This window comes from Camelina sativa, chromosome 6, assembly GCF_030686135.1.
Source record: "Camelina sativa cultivar CO46 ecotype springtype chromosome 6, ASM3068613v1".
Classification (NCBI taxonomy): Eukaryota; Viridiplantae; Streptophyta; class Magnoliopsida; order Brassicales; family Brassicaceae; genus Camelina; species Camelina sativa.
In genome coordinates, this window is record NC_141885.1 from 25,704,247 (window position 1) to 25,720,317 (window position 16,071).

General features: G+C 36.6%; 4 protein-coding genes across 8 annotated transcripts; 2 read left to right on the forward strand and 2 right to left on the reverse strand.

The window, feature by feature from the left end:
• Positions 1 to 864: 864 nt before the first annotated feature.
• On the forward strand, positions 865 to 3,691 carry LOC104793088 (uncharacterized). Of its 4 annotated transcripts, XR_015559921.1 has the most exons (8): positions 876 to 1,097; positions 1,633 to 2,086; positions 2,185 to 2,268; positions 2,390 to 2,488; positions 2,571 to 2,763; positions 2,853 to 2,962; positions 3,057 to 3,265; positions 3,344 to 3,691. XR_015559921.1 is itself a non-coding variant. In XM_087454752.1 (7 exons), the coding sequence occupies exons 4-7, from the start codon at positions 2,486 to 2,488 to the stop codon at positions 3,560 to 3,562; spliced, it is 828 nt and encodes a 275-aa protein (XP_087310878.1). In that variant the 5' UTR covers positions 865 to 1,097; positions 1,633 to 2,086; positions 2,169 to 2,268; positions 2,390 to 2,485; the 3' UTR covers positions 3,563 to 3,691. The 4 variants fall into 4 exon arrangements, 3 of the variants coding, with proteins under 3 accessions (XP_087310878.1, XP_010517667.2, XP_087310879.1); XM_087454752.1 differs by having other exon boundaries at positions 865 to 1,097; positions 2,169 to 2,268; positions 2,853 to 3,265; XM_010519365.3 differs by having other exon boundaries at positions 872 to 1,097; positions 2,853 to 3,265.
• On the reverse strand, positions 3,672 to 6,885 carry LOC147943000 (AP2-like ethylene-responsive transcription factor At2g41710). The gene is made up of 9 exons (XM_087454754.1): positions 6,463 to 6,885; positions 5,932 to 6,014; positions 5,774 to 5,782; positions 5,593 to 5,681; positions 5,350 to 5,423; positions 5,219 to 5,269; positions 4,819 to 4,880; positions 4,105 to 4,733; positions 3,672 to 3,999 (listed from the first exon to the last, which is right to left on the reverse strand). Exons 1-9 carry the CDS (start codon positions 6,696 to 6,698, stop codon positions 3,943 to 3,945), a joined length of 1,290 nt encoding a protein of 429 aa, XP_087310880.1. The 5' UTR covers positions 6,699 to 6,885; the 3' UTR covers positions 3,672 to 3,942.
• Positions 6,886 to 7,460: 575 nt separating this feature from the next.
• LOC104793089 (pentatricopeptide repeat-containing protein At2g41720) lies at positions 7,461 to 11,050 on the reverse strand. The gene is made up of 10 exons (XM_087453930.1): positions 10,601 to 11,050; positions 10,344 to 10,516; positions 10,136 to 10,241; positions 8,931 to 10,040; positions 8,725 to 8,830; positions 8,429 to 8,633; positions 8,201 to 8,333; positions 7,984 to 8,088; positions 7,747 to 7,867; positions 7,461 to 7,634 (listed from the first exon to the last, which is right to left on the reverse strand). The coding sequence occupies exons 1-10, from the start codon at positions 10,943 to 10,945 to the stop codon at positions 7,567 to 7,569; spliced, it is 2,472 nt and encodes an 823-aa protein (XP_087310056.1). The 5' UTR covers positions 10,946 to 11,050; the 3' UTR covers positions 7,461 to 7,566.
• Positions 11,051 to 12,896: 1,846 nt separating this feature from the next.
• LOC104793090 (calcium-dependent protein kinase 14-like) lies at positions 12,897 to 15,808 on the forward strand. 2 transcript variants are annotated; one of them, XM_010519367.3, is made up of 8 exons: positions 12,897 to 13,752; positions 13,921 to 14,044; positions 14,130 to 14,273; positions 14,372 to 14,524; positions 14,613 to 14,728; positions 14,819 to 14,986; positions 15,067 to 15,297; positions 15,377 to 15,808. In XM_010519367.3, the coding sequence occupies exons 1-8, from the start codon at positions 13,249 to 13,251 to the stop codon at positions 15,530 to 15,532; spliced, it is 1,596 nt and encodes a 531-aa protein (XP_010517669.1). In that variant the 5' UTR covers positions 12,897 to 13,248; the 3' UTR covers positions 15,533 to 15,808. The 2 variants fall into 2 exon arrangements, with proteins under 2 accessions (XP_010517669.1, XP_087310885.1); XM_087454759.1 differs by lacking the exon at positions 13,921 to 14,044 and having other exon boundaries at positions 12,924 to 13,752.
• The last annotated feature ends 263 nt before the right edge of the window (positions 15,809 to 16,071 follow it).

The following is a 16,071-nucleotide window of genomic DNA, read 5'->3' on the forward strand; positions in this document are numbered from 1 at the left end:
GTGGCAGCAGAGTAAATAATTTGCATAAGCTATTAAATACAAATATAAAACCTAGAAATACAAAATCATAATTTATAATTGCTACATGAGCTATGCATTGTTGAGCAAATTGATTAGTTTGTCTTTGAAGAAAAAAATTGATTCATTTGTCAAATGGATGATCATAGTTGGTATGCTTTTGATTTTAATTAATTCGGCGAAAAAATAGTAAAATAGTGTTTGATTGGTTGAAGATTTTTCGTACAAACGCTTTGTTATTTTATAGTTAATTTATTTAAAAACTAAAAAAATATGATGTTATATTTACAATTTTAACATATTAGAAAGTGCAAATAAACCTTCAAACATTAGCGACGTCACAAAACATATTTGGTTGACAAATCTGTTAAGTACTTTTGAAACAAGTCCTAAAATATTTGTTTATTATTTAAATGTAAACTTATATACTAATATATCTTATCCATAAAAAAAAATTCAGTTAAAATAATTGATTATACCACATTACTAACAATTGACACCGTAGTTATTTTTTTTTCGTTTTCTCAAATCGATAATATCATTGAATACATCAAATTTAACAAAACAACGACATCTCATTTGTAAATGACATAATATTATTTTAACACCATTGCTTTTTTTGTGGTTTTTTTTCATTTTTTTTTGTTTATTAACACTATACACTATTAACAAATAAAGTTTTTTTGTCTCGATAACACCATTAAGTTGTAGTAATTTATTTGAATTTTTTAATATACGCCTATACGGTAGGTTCAATTTTAAATAACATATATTGGATATTGGGCCGGAAGCTCTTTTGTGGCCCAGATTTTATTTATTTTTCTTTTATTTTTCTAAATAGCAATCAACTTCTGTCTGAACGTGTGTTTCATAATAAACCTACTTGTGCTTCGTTGTCTTGTCCGTCCTTCCCTATCTTCCTCAATCGAACATTATAAACTTGCCTTTTTAATTTTCAGAGAATAATCCTTTATGGTTTTCTTTTTCTCCCCAGTAAGGAATCTCTGATTGTTGTTAGCTCGAATTTCTCCGCCGGCGACTTTTCCCGATCAAGTTTGATTCTGAGAATTCGCCAATAGGTAAATAAGCTGCTGAATATGCACTCACACGACTCAATGCACAAAAACCAAACCCCATCTATTTATATCACTCACCCACATAGGTCCCCAAAATCTATCAAATGTATTCGTCTTTCTTTATTGGTTGGTGGTGGGTATACAAGTGATTATTATTTTAGTCTCTCTTCTCTTTACTTTTTCTTCGATTTCCACTTTTCCAATTTGTTTAGTCTGAAAAGCACTTAAATTTTTACTTTTTATCATTTGTTTTTAGGGATAGTGGAGGACAAATCTTGAAGAACCGTTTTTTTTTTTTTTTTTTTTTTGGATCCCTTCTTGTTTAAATTCGCTTTCCTGCTTCTGTAGAGAACCTAATAAACTAAAGTCATCATCTATCATGAATTATGTGAATTCATTTATTATGTGAATTCATTTAATGTGTTTACTTGCTACATTGTTTTATTATTATATCTTGTTGTCTCTCTTTCTTGAACTTTCCTTAATGTCTTTTCTTTTGCGTTTGTCTGGTGTCTGTGGATTTAAAAAATATGTGCAGGTGAAGGGAGCAACATTTTCACCACCAGCAATTGGGCACCTTCTAAACAAGTCATTGTGTTTTGGTTACAAATCCTATGGATACGGGTCAAAGCCGCATAGAACCCTATCGAACTAAGTCTTTTAGTAGGGAGAGCAGTTTGAGCTCTTCTTTAAGCTTATCACGTAGTTTGCCTCACCTGATTGACAATGACGTCGATGGTGAGAGTGTCTCAGAGGCTGGGGATATTGGGGATCGCTCACTTCGTAGAAGGCATAGTGCTGGTAGAAGCAGCCGTTTGTCTGCTGATGATTTGATTGAACAAGGGACCCTTGATACTTCTCCTCAAGATCAAGATGTATTACATGATCTTCGAGCCTTCAACACAGCTTCTGTAGTCAAACCTTTGCCTGAGAACATAACAGCATCTCCTTTACCTACCAAGTCTCTCTTGTCCCCTGAGGAAAACAACCTGGTAGGGACAATCTCTAATTTCGTGTAGTTACATTAAAACTGTTGGTTTTGGTTTCTTAGTTCCATGTTTTGATCTATGATAGTTCGTGGTTTGTACAGGGACAGAAGGAAGAGTACGTGTTACCAAAGTCCTTGGAATACATATCTTGTCTAATTCACTTGGCTGTTTTTGGGATTTTTGGGGTAAATTCCTGTGGCTTTACTCTTGAGATATGCTTATTCTCGGTGTTTGTTTCTGGCTCTCTGTGGTGCTTTGTTTTGGTTTTAACCATTGTGAATCCCCTCGTTGTTTCCAAATAAACAGGCCATTACGAGATATCTGCTGCAGAAATTGTTTGGACCAACTGGTGCTCGAGTAACAAGTGATGGGAGCATCTTGTACCTTGATCTTCCCTCTAACATGGTAAAAGTCGCAATGCACTCATCTCATCTTTAGTTATAAACCTATCTTTCTTAAGATGAATTCTCTAGATGATATCTTTTAGGTAGGTTCATTCTTGATGGGTTGGTTTGGCGTCGTATTCAAAGCAGATATAGCAAGAGTTTCTGAATTTGTGGCGATAGGATTATCGACTGGTTATTTGGGTAGCCTGACAACATTCAGCGGTTGGAACCAGAAAATGCTGGATCTTAGTGCTGATGGTCAATGGGTATTTGCCGTGCTTGGCTTTCTTTTAGGTAAAAACAAAAAATTCCTTTCTCAAAATCTCCAATCACCTCCTAAGTTGGATGTTACATACTTGCTTACAGCATAAACAACTTTACAGGATTGTTTCTCACGTCATACTCTATAGTTCTGGGAGTGGAAACGGCCAAAGGGTTTAAATGGCTTCTTCATAGAAGAGCTTCTTCTGAGGAAAAAAACACTTGCCTTAAGGTTAACACCTTCCAGAGCCATATCGTGTCCATGACCCTTATGCTTGTGTTGCTTGTGGCTTTACTCACAGCGAGTTCCATTCTGCTTGTGAAAGAATTTGACAAAGGAACAAGCGAGGCTCAGCTATGGTTAGGTTGCTTAGTTGCAGCCCCTGGTGTCTGGCTCAGATGGTTCTTAGCCCGGCTCAATGGACGTGGACTGGGAAAAGATGGACAACACTTGAGGTGGGTCCCATTTGGCACCCTCATTGCAAATGTAGCTGCAGCTTGCATTATGGCAGCATTGGCCACTTTAAAGAAATCGGTAATAAACTCTCTCCCTCCCTCTCTATCTCTACCAAACAGATAGCAGAAGATAACATTCTTTGTATTTGGGAAACAGGTGAACACGAGAACATGCAACACAGTTGCTTCGAGCATACAGTTTGGTCTGTTGGGATGTCTGAGCACAGTTTCGACCTTAATGGCTGAGTTCAATGCGATGAGAGAAAGTGATTACCCATGGAGAGCCTATGTATATGCATCTTTTACCATTGCAGTTTCTTTTGCGATTGGAACTGTTATATACTCAGTCCCTGTCTGGACAGTAGGATTCAGTTAGTTGTATCAAAGTGTTTTGCAGATGATGTGTAGATACATATTTGTAACAATTGGTAGAGATGTATGATTAAATCTGTCACAATCAAATTATACCTTGTGCAGAAGTATTAAGAGCAAACTTTTTATACTATAATGGTAACTTTTTACTGTTTTACACAAGATAAGATGATTCTATATTACACACTGAAAAGTAGTACTGCTGAAAAAAAAGAAAAAAAAAAAACACAACCACTAACAAAACCTGTACATTCCAGCTTCAGACCACTGTCGTTACACTTCTCCCAACTTTTTCTCCATAAAAGAGACAAACAGAGATGTCAAGTCGACGAATTCAATCATACAAAAGGAGAACCAGACATACATAAGTCTAAAGGGAACGGCTCATTTCTCTTGTGGGATGTAGCTGTAAGTGGAACAGCTGGTCTCTGTCTTTGTCACCTGCAGAAGAAAGAGAGAAAAAATAAAAATGACGTAAGGAAGAGGTCTTGTAATAAACCTCTGAAGTCTGTGGTTTCCATCACAAATATATCAATAACTACGAACCTCTGAAGTATGAAAGGATCCTGAAGGAAGAAATGGTGTCCAGAGAATAGGGTCCCCAAGAGGATCCAATGTATTGTAGTTGGTGAGCAATGGAGCAGTTAAGAGAGAGGTAAGTGGGTACATGCTTTTCTGCAGAGACAAAGCAGCTGAAGCAGCAGCGCCGCCTAAAGGAACTCCATGACTCACAACTGGTTTTTCTATTGCCTTGCCGTGATTCTTTTCCATATTGATGATGTTACGATTTGCATTCTCATCGTTTTCATTAGTGCTGCTTTCTTGGATCTTCAGTACTTTCTCTTCTAGGCTCTTGTAGGCAGGCGACTGAGACAAGATACTTAAAGCAGAAGAGCTTGATGGTGATGATATTTCTTTTTCTTTTTTCTGACTGCCACGAAGGACGCCAAGGTTTGGCACCTTGTATGGTTCTGTTGCCTGGGATGTGTGTTCCAGTGTTTTAAGCTCAGTACCAGCATCTTCCACTTTTGCATCCTCTGATGCTTTTGATGAAGATTCTGGTTGACGGGTTTTGTTGACTCCCCACCATTTTATGTATCCTGTTAGATCGATCTTTCTTTCCAGACAAAAGCTACCTAGAAAGTCACCTTCTGTTCCTCGATCATCACCTGCCCCTGTTATTATAATGATAATGAGTTTTACATGGTTTAATGCAAGCACACATTTGTTTCAATCACGTCAATGTTGTTAGTAACTCACCGTAATGAATGTTACTGAAGTATTCAGGTCCAGGCATACGACTGGCTGATGCATCCCATCGACTGGTTGGGAATTGGAAAGACAGCAGAAATGTATATCAGGTATGAATGTTAATTTTGACAAAGAAAGGTTAAAAAGACAAAACGAAAGAGTGCTACATCCAAAACAGTGAAGATAGCTTTTCCCTATCCCTATACCTAAGAGTAGCATGTAGACTTTTTATATGAAATCAACTAGTGATAGTCGACCATGTGTGAATTAATCAAACAGTGATGATCCACAATGTTTCACTAAAGAACTTTCCGTATAGGCATTCACACAAACATAATCACTCTTAAAACCAAAGTTATCGGACAAAACAAAGAAATGGGAACTTAAGCCAATTGTTGGTCCAGTTTACCTTTGAAGTCCACGATATTTCGCGATTCCCCTTGAGAAACCGCTGCTTTTTCTGCCAAAGGGATACCTAAAGAGTATTAGCAATAAATGGTTCTTAGAAGAAAAATATATTACTTTTAAGTACATACGCACCTACGTAGAGATGCAAGGTATTCTTCCCTCGAGAGACTTTGCATTTCTTCTAAATCCCTGGTATAATCAGTCACCTACGAGAATGAAATATGTAAATGCATGTAGCTAAAAACTTGAGAAGGGTGACCCAGAAACACCTTCTTCCAATTATCATATATATTCATCATGAAAATGATTAAGAAATCCACAAGGTTGAAGAGTATAAACCGCAACTTATAAAGCATACTAGCGTAGCAATCTCACCGGAAAATTTATAAGTGTCCCAGGGCCCCAGTATTTCAAGGCAGCAAGGTCATAAGCTCTAGCAGCAGCCTCTTCATCATCATACGCTCCTGTCAAGTAAGAGTTGGATTCTTCAGTCAAAGATAATCAAATTTGATATGCAAAAAACATAATCAACACCTATATAAAGCCTTTAGCTTACCTAGATAAACTGGTGTGGCGATGTTTGCGTCAACCATGAAAGAAGATACAAAGGAAACAGAAAAGATCAGCTTTGATGCTCCAAACAAGAGAAAACTCATTGCAAATGACGAAAATAACTTAATTAATCGGATGCGTAGAAAAGAAAGGAAGAGAAACCTTGTTTTCCTTTCTTGTTCTGGTTTTGGTTCCAGGTACTCTTATCCCAAAGGTGAGCTTCATAACGACCTGTCCATCTATGTCTGTACTCAACAAATTAAACAAACAAAACGCATCAACCATCTCCTACTGCTAAGATGATACGACTGGAGGAAGCAATTTGATTGATTTCGGATCTACAAGGATCTATCATAAGAACACCAACACCCAACTCATTTCTTCTGATATATGACTAGTAAATTCAAACTATAAATTTATTACCAAACTTTGAAAACTCTTGCATTGTCTAGGAACAATTCACACCTCCACTACAGAATGATGTCTGGTATTCTTAAAAAAACTGATAATAGGTGAATAAAGTTCAGAACAATTAAACCGATTTCCAGATAACTCATCTCTAACCAAAGGCCATATCCACTTAATCTAATCAAAACACTCGCAATTCAAAATCAAACCTATACTTCAATCTCCTCAGCACCATCCTAAACCGACAATCCCGATTTGAAGGTAAATTAAAAAAAGTCACAGTACCTGGTGACTCCGCGGTATATAGAACTCCTTTTGCCAGCGGTACACGGCGGCATTTTACTAATACGCTCCTTAGCAGTACAACCTCTTTCCTTCTTCGCCTTCTTAAATCCTCTATACAACAACATCTGATCACTCGCCGCCACTGTCTCCGAGCTCTCTCCTCCTCCTCCTCCACCTCCTCCGCTACATCCTGCCTCTGTCTTAGGTCCGTGATCTGACGACGACACCGACGCCATGATCGGAGAACCTTTTTCCCCCAAAACCAAACCCTAGGCGCACTACGGCTAAGCAAAACGGAGCTTGTTACAGTAGAAGCAGAGAGAAAGAGAGAGAGAGAGTGAGAGAGAAATGCGAAAAAATTCAACTTTGACTCTTCCTTTTTCACCGAATACAATGATTTTGATTTTTGTTGAGTCTTTCTTCTTCTTTGGGCAAATCTAAACAACGGCAAAATATAAAATAAAAATTACGGAGGTCAAATTTACCATTACGTCCCGATTTTGTTTACCCCTTTTTTTAACGAAGCGGAAGATAACAAGTGCAACGGCTATGAACGGGGACGAGGGTGTTTAGGTCATTTAGCTGAATAGGTTTTTTTAAGCTGACGTGTAATAATTAGGTCCACGTGTACGTGATCTGTTTTTTGGGTTCCTGACTGACATTTTTAATGTGGAGTGTTTCCCAGCTCTCACCTCGTTCCAAGGAATATTCTTTGTAATGGTACACTCACATTGTTGTTTTTTTTCCTTTGTTTATCAATTCTTAGCTTACAGTGTTTTCTGAATTTTTCCTTTTTCTTATTCGTTTGATTCTTCATATTTGCTACCGTTGTAATGACTTACACATCGAATCATTCCGTTTTTTAAATTCATAATTCAAATTTTTTGAAATGATTGGTTGAATTGAATTTAATGTCTTGTTTCATTGATCCTATTTTCAATTCAATATGTAACTTTAGCCAAACAATTTTCAGTACTCCAAAACCCAAAATTATTTCGTTTTCTGAACCGAATTATCTTATTATTAGTAGCGGAGAGTACAAGTTTACAAACATCATATATATATAGTCAATGGGACTAAATTATATTATACATACATTGGAAACTACAACATTAATGTGCCTTCGTGTCTATGAAGTGGACTCGGATCTTCTCCTTTGTTTCTCACCGATTCTATGTAATAAGAATAACCAACAAAAACATGAAATGTGAGACACCAAATGCTAAATTGAAAAATCATGTGACAGAGTAATTGCTTTCGTATTATATTGCTCTCTCATCTCACCCAATTTTTGGCGTATTAGAGGTTCGAACTCTGTCCCAGCACTTCTTTCACCAAAGGAAATAATGTCACGATACATTTGGTTCGAGGGTTGAATACCAGCATCACTCATCCATTCTAAAACCTGCAAAACATTCAAGCCAGGCCAACCTTTATCTCTGAACCGCAAGAACTCGCTTGGTACTAATCATTGTTATCAATTGAAAACAATTTTGCAGGAGACAGAGAAATCAGTATTACCTCGATGTATTTCCTCCAGTTTCCAACAGCTAAAACTTGTTCCAGTAGTATTGCATAAGTCTTGAGATTGATTTCAACACCAGAGGCTATAATCTTATAGAACAGCTGCGTGTAAAACATTTGGTTTGGTTAAAATTTCTTGTTTCAATTCTATAAACAACAACTTAGGCAGAAAAAAAAAAGTCTAATTAGCAGATAAACTAAAAGTTTGTTGCACCTTCATCATTGCTTCTACTTTACCACTCTTCCCGAGAAGATGCAGCATCTGATTTGTTAACCCGATAGAAAGGGATGGCAGGTACGGATCCATCATTTGGATGAGGTCTATTGCTCTTTTCCATTCCTGCAAGCTGCAATGGTGAAAGAAGAAGGAATGATATATTGCTCTTTCTGTCTTCCGAGAAGGTTACTGTAATCTTTATTTAAACATACAACAACAACTTACGTGTTACAAGCCGAAAAAATCTCAAAGAAAACCGCGCCAGTGAAGGCGACTTCTTTTTCCTGCATCAAATCCATCAGGACAAAGACATTTGACGGTTGATCTCCCTTATTGAAAGCTCTCATCAAAGCTGAACATGCGATAGAATCTGGTTCTATTCCATTTGCTTCCATTTCCAGGAAGAGATCACACGCATTTCCCCACTTTTCTGGCGACACAAAACCATCCAAGAGAATTCAGATCCATGGAACACATTTTGTTACAGTTTTTTTGAACAGTCTTGCACTCATGGTATATACCTGAAGCATTGTAAGCATGGAGCATTGAAGTGTACGCGATCACATCAGGTTCGCACCCAGCCAATTTCATCTCGTTAAATATGGCTTCTGCTTCTGTAACTTGACCCTGGAAATTATCACAAAGAAAGTGACAGTGTCAAACCATACGAAAATCAGAATTCTATCGAATACATGTCTTCTGCTGAACTCAAACTCTAAGCACTTGCCTGTTTGCTGTAAGCACATAGAACAGAAGAGTACACCTCCTTAGTCAATGGAATACTGAGATCTTTCATCTCCTTCAGGTAACTAATTGCTTCAGGGTATTTTGACATCCTACATGAACCACTTATAAGGATAGTGAAAGTAACAGAATCAGCTTTGACTTTCTTCTTTCTCATAGTCTGATACAATGCAATGGCTTTCTCAAGTTCTGCAGCATTTATATAGCTTCCAATGGCTGAGTTATAGGCTGCCGTATTGAGATTGATACCTCTCGACTGTGCTGCGGAAAGTACAGTTTCAACGTTCACTTTTTTCTTAGACCTACTACAAGCAGCCAAAAGAGTGCACACTGAAACAACATTTGGCTTTATGCCGTCTTGTTCCATCTGCCGGAAAATTTCCACAGCTTCAGCTAGAAACCCATTAGACCCATAAGCATCAATCAATGCATTGTAGGTAACAACATTAGGCTTTCTCCTTTCCTTCCTCATCATGAGGAATACCTCCTTTGCCTTTCCAGGTTGACGTGATCTTCCATAAGAATTGAGCAAGCTTGTATAAGAGACCACGTCTGGGATAATACCATTCCGCTTTATTTCTTCAAAAACTGAGAGAGCATTATCACTCATTCCATGAACGGCGTAGGCACCCATTAAGGCATTAAAGGAAACAATATTAGGTTTCAGACCTTCTGCAAGCATTGCTTCGAACACGGCTCTGCAGTTTTCTATCTCTCCCCTGACAGAGTATAAATGCATAATGCTCGTAAATGTCACGACATCAGGTCGGCATTCAGATCTCTTTTCCCTCATGGAATTGAATACATCAAGGGCTTGGCTACTTTGACCAAGCTTTGAGAGGCAATATATAATGATGTTAAACGTGGTGGTATCCGGACGAACTTTAGCTCCCTTCATAAGCTCAAAATAAGATAGCGCCTTTGAATACTGACGACCACTCTTGTATGCTGACAACACAATGTTGTGAGTGACCAAATCCGGTCCAACTCCGTTATCTGTCATTTTCTTGCATACTTCAAGAGCCTCTCTCCAGTTTCCACTAGAACCAGAAGCATTGATCAGATTATTGTAGGTTGAACGACTAGGAGCAATCTGCAAAACCAGAAAAGGATCAAATTCGTATTTAAGCAACAATGACAAGGCAAACTGTGAGGGAAAAAAAAACAAAAAAAAGCAAAGTTACACACAGCTGCTCGTAACATGTCATCCATAAGATTCATAGCCCAGCGCCACTGACCAGCTCGACCATGGGCATTGATAAGAGCATCATACGTCTCAGCATCCGGTTTGCAGCTACACACATAGCATAACATTCCCACTAAATTAATCTCCAAAAAAAAGAAAAAGATATGTTCCAAGAAGAACAATTTCAGATGAAAACTTGAATAAAAAAACCTCCATTTCTGCATTTCAAAGAAGAGACCACGAGCCTGATCAACCCAATTATGTCTAGCATGAAGCCTTATCATCATATTGTATATATCATTCCTTGCAGAGTAGTTCTTCTGAATCTTCATCCACTTGAAGACATTCACACAAAGCTCGATACACCCTCTTCTACTAAGCTCCTGCAAAAGTTACAAAATTCAAACTCCACTAAGTTCAATTTCATAACATCAATCACTGAAAGACCAATCAAAATCGAGACATACCCTGATAAGAACCGGGAAATTCTTCCTAGCAAACCGGCCGACCCAGGAATTGAGAACGCCATCAACTTCTTCCCAACGATTGAGAGCCATAAGCCGGTCCACAACCTCCGATATACTCCAATCTTTCTGAAACCGGTCGTTCTCAACCCGAAGTCGGTAACGTCTCGGAATATTAGCTTTCCTGAACCCGCCGACGCGGACCGAGACCTCATGCTCACCTCGGTCGTAATTCACAGACACAGATTTCTTCTCTTGGAATGCGTCAGATGCCTTTGTAGCTCCCGGCTTATCGGCGCGGGAAGATTCCGGCGAAGTGACGAGCTTGAAACCGGTAACGGTAGCCATTAAAGCAAACGTTGAGGGTAGAGAGAGAGATCTCTTCGGTGGATAAAAGAGATAACATTACACTACGGACCTTAAAAGCCCATCTCCTATGTTTTTCGGCCCGTTACTATTCATTGATTTTAATACTAAGGTCACTTTCTTAATATACTAAGGTCACCAATTTTTTTTCTAATTTAAAACAAATAAAGCAGTTAATATGATAAATTTAAATGTACAATAATGTGAATATTATACATTAAATTAACCTTATATTTAAATATACAAAACCTAACGACAAGAAAAGTTGTGTTTGTGATATAGTTGAATTTAGAGAAGAAGAAAATTAGCGTCAACAAAAACTATTTTAAAAAGAATATAAAAACCTATCTTAATTTAATTGACTATAAAGGTTCTCATCTTCTTCCTTCTTTAAAACTTTCTAGAAAACTAAATCGATTGTAGATCGGAAAGCTTCACCTTTTTCCTTCCTAAATATTAGAAGAAAAACTCATTAAAAAAAACTTGAAGTATTTAGGAAGGAAAAAGGTGGAGCTTTCCGATCTACAATCTACATGGTTTTCTGATATATATGGAAATATGACCAGTTCGCCGAATGTCATTACATCTAGATTTCTTCCATTCATTTTCCTGAGAGGATAGCTAAGAGAAAAATAGTCAGGATCCAAGAATTAACAGTTTCAGTAAATAGAAAGATGTGTAAACTGAATCTTACTCAATCAAAATCTAAAGCCGCTCTAACTTAATCTGTGTGGATTCACTCATTCTTCTCTCAAATACCTTCTGCATTCGCAGCTGCAATAGTAACATAAGCATTAGTGAAGAGCGCAATGTAAGATAAAAAGATAGAGAGAGGACAAAAAGTGTGTATGTACCCATGGTGCTTCATCTTCTGGCTTTTGTGGCCTATCGTCAGAGCTGCACAATACACCCAGAGAAAACAATTGGTTCAAAGGAGGTCAGAAGCAAAAGACTTAGCTGATCTCTCATATTTTGAGTCATAAAGAAATCAATACTAAAGTAAGCCAAAGAAAAATGTAAAAAACTCATTTAGGCAACTAGGCAAGAGCTAATTTAGGTACCAATATGGAATCCTTTCCACACAGATGCAAATCTGTTTTAATACCAAAACTAACAGAGAGAATTAACAATGAACATTTACTTTTGTATTTGACTTTTTTAGCACCCAAACGAGTTCACAACAACATACACATTACAAGTGATTGTTGACTTCTTGGTTAAAACGAACCATTATCCATTTTTGCACAAAAGTTGTTTGATTCTAGTTCTTTAAATAAGCTTTTCTCCTATTAATTAATTGATGTTGTTAGGATCAATGTCAGGAAGTAAGTGAAGTAGAAGAAATCCATAAAAGGGTATTTCTAATATATTTTTTTTCCCTCTTTTTTGTTTTTGTTGGCATTACTTGACGATTGAAAAGTCCGTTCAAACACATTCAAAATCATTGACCTTCTTTTTGTCCATATTTTATTAATGATTTTTGGCTAATTATCCCTCCATATAAACAAACTTAGGTTTAATTCCTAAGAAAATTATCAATATGGAAATATGTATTTTTGCAAATATCCCTTATATATATATATATATATATTTTTTTTTTTTTCTTTTTAGTTGTATGTATTTATTTTATTTTATTAATGTATTGTTAAATCAGTGTTTTTAACCAAAAATATTGGTTAAAAGAGTTTTATTCCGCTGATTTCTTTTCCCTTTACGAAGTTTTACTCTAGCTTGTTATATAGCTTTTTGATAAACAAAATTAAAAAAATCGGAAAACATGTCATATACTAAATCAATTAAAAGCACAATTTTTGTTTTCTCATTGGGTCAATGTTCTCCCCATATCAACTACTAAAGGTTTTTTTTTAATTTAGGGATGTTTCAGATTTGCTTGGACATCACGAGAAAAACGAAACCCTAAAAATAAATTATTAAAGTAAGACATATCTGATTTAAAAAAAAAAACAGAAATCAGGATAACAAGAAAATACAGAGAGATTAGGGAGGGAAGGGATTTGTGCAATTTTTTTTTCCTTCCATATTTCTCTGTAATTTTCACTTTTAAACTTTCTAAAAAAATTAAAACTTCCTTCAAATTTGAATAACAACAATAACCTTTTGATATGATTCGCTTCGTCTTCTCTGATTCCAAGTCAAAGATCCTTTGATTCCATTTCTCCTACTTGTTTTTCCTAGATTTCTTTTCTCGTTCTCCTAGGGTTCTTGTTCCTTCTTTCACAGTAATTTCAAGAAGGTTTTTATCGGTTAGTTAATTGATTGTATTAATGGGGAATTGTTGTGGAACAGCAGGATCGTTGATTCTAAACGATAAACAAAAGAAAGGTTTTAAATTGACAAATCCATTCTCAAACGATTACGGTAACCACCACGATGGCCTTAAGCTTACCGTGTTGAAAGAACCAACGGGTAACGAGATCAAACATAAATACAAATTAGGTCGTGAGCTAGGTCGAGGAGAGTTCGGGGTCACGTATCTATGTACCGAGATCGAGACTGGTGAGGTTTTCGCATGCAAATCGATCTTAAAGAAGAAGCTGAAGACGTCTATTGATATAGAAGACGTCAAGAGAGAAGTTGAGATCATGAGGCATATGCCTGAACATCCTAATATTGTTGCCTTGAAAGAGACTTATGAGGATGATAAAGCTGTTCATTTGGTTATGGAGCTTTGTGAAGGCGGTGAGCTTTTCGATAGGATTGTGGCTAGAGGACATTACACGGAGAGAGCTGCAGCTTCGGTTTTTAAGACAATCATGGAGGTCATTCAGGTTCGTATATGGTTTTGTTTTATGAATCTTGTTTGACATTATTGATCTGTTATTGCTTGAAAGGCACGTTTTGTTGGCCAAGTGACTCAAATTGCATATTTTGGAGTTTTTGGGATTTTTGTGTTTATGTGAGGGGGGTAATGTTGGGTTATTAAATGTGTGTTACAGATGTGTCATAAGCATGGAGTAATGCACAGAGACCTAAAACCTGAGAACTTCTTGTTTGCAAACAAAAAGGAATCCGCATCTTTGAAGACTATTGATTTTGGTCTCTCTGTTTTCTTTAAACCAGGTGATGTATTATTATCATTAGTGGCTTGGGATCAATCTTTGACGGTGTTGGAAGCAATCTTTAACCATTAGTGTTTTGTTTATAGGCGAGAGATTTAATGAAATCGTTGGGAGTCCTTACTACATGGCTCCTGAGGTATTAAGGCGGAGTTATGGACAAGAAATTGACATTTGGAGCGCAGGCGTGATTCTTTATATATTGCTATGTGGTGTTCCACCTTTTTGGGCAGGTTTAGTTTTGTCAAATCACTTTCTATTTTTTTTTTGTTAATTTTTATAGAATCTTACAAAGGGAATGACACATTTTTGCTATCTTGTTTGTTTATAGAAACCGAACATGGTGTCGCAAAAGCTATTCTTAAATCTGTAGTTGATTTCAGAAGAGACCCCTGGCCCAAAGTTTCTGAAAATGCAAAAGATCTGATAAAGAAGATGCTTCATCCTGATCCAAGGCGTCGTCTTACAGCTCAACAAGTTCTTGGTATTATCTCTACTTTCAAATGCAACTAATATTATTTCTTCCTCATTTGTAATCATTGTGAAGATACTCAATCATCTTTTGTTTACAGATCATCCGTGGATACAGAATGGTAAGAATGCTCCTAATGTATCATTGGGCGAAACCGTAAGAGCGAGGCTTCAACAGTTCTCTGTTATGAACAAGCTCAAGAAAAGGGCACTCAGGGTATGTGTACAAATTTCTTATCTTGTAGACATATATATATTTTATCCGGCCGTTGGAAGAAGCTTGAGGTTCATTACTTTCTTTCCATAGGTTATTGCTGAGCATCTATCAGTAGAAGAAACATCTTGCATAAAAGAAAGATTCCAAGTAATGGACACAAGCAATAGAGGAAAAATCACCATCAACGAGCTAGGAATCGGATTGAAGAAACTCGGGATTGTAGTTCCTCAAGATGACATTCAAATTTTGATGGACGCGGTAATCTATTAAGCAATTACTGAATAAAAGTTTCACATGCAAAAAAAAATGCATTAACTCTAGCTGGTTTGTTATAATAGGGAGATGTTGATAAAGATGGTTACTTAGACGTCAATGAATTTGTAGCCATATCGGTACACATCAGGAAGTTAGGCAATGACAAGCACTTAAAGACAGCCTTTACGTTTTTTGATCAAAACAAGAGTGGTTATATCGAAATAGAGGAGTTAAGAGAGGCTTTGGCAGATGATGTTGATACTACTAGTGAAGAAGTTGTTGAAGCCATTATCCTTGATGTTGATACCAATAAGGTAAGTAGACTCTTCTATTAAAAAAAAATGCGTTAGAAGGCTTAGAAATTGAATGTCCTTGAACCGGAAATTTCTGCAGGATGGAAAAATAAGTTATGAAGAGTTTGCAACCATGATGAAAACGGGAACCGATTGGAGAAAAGCTTCAAGGCAGTACTCAAGGGACCAATTTAAGTGTCTTAGTATTAAGTTGATGAAAGATGGTTCCTTGCAGTCTAATGGAGATACAAAGTAGAGCTTGGAATCTGCGACAAAGATACTTATCTATCAGTCGCAGAAGATTGAATTGAAATCTGAATCAAAGGGAAGATATATATCTTTGTTCTTTCTTTTTGGTGTTTTTTCTTCACTTACAAGTTACAACTTGTTGTTAGTTTCAACGGGTACCAACTAAGCTTTAGGCCTTTATACTGTTGAATGATCGATCATGTGATCAGAAGAATCCCGTGTGTGTATATTAATTTAATTGTATGTGAGAAAAATGAAGATCATTAATTATTTTTTTGTTTCATGTGAATTTTGTTATTTTAATTATTTTCTATTACTATTTAGCATATTATATGATTTGCCTTCTGATCGAAACAGAACTAATTGTATGTAGATAACATGAAGATCATCACTTATATATGTTTTGTTTCTAGTGAATTTTCTTCAATTTTTTCTTTTGTTTGCTCTAAATTGACGACAACTACGTCGGTTAATTCCGGTTATTTCCTATACCTTCCATAAAGTCGTATGTACGTAGTAACAGAATAGAAAATTAGAAATAGTAAT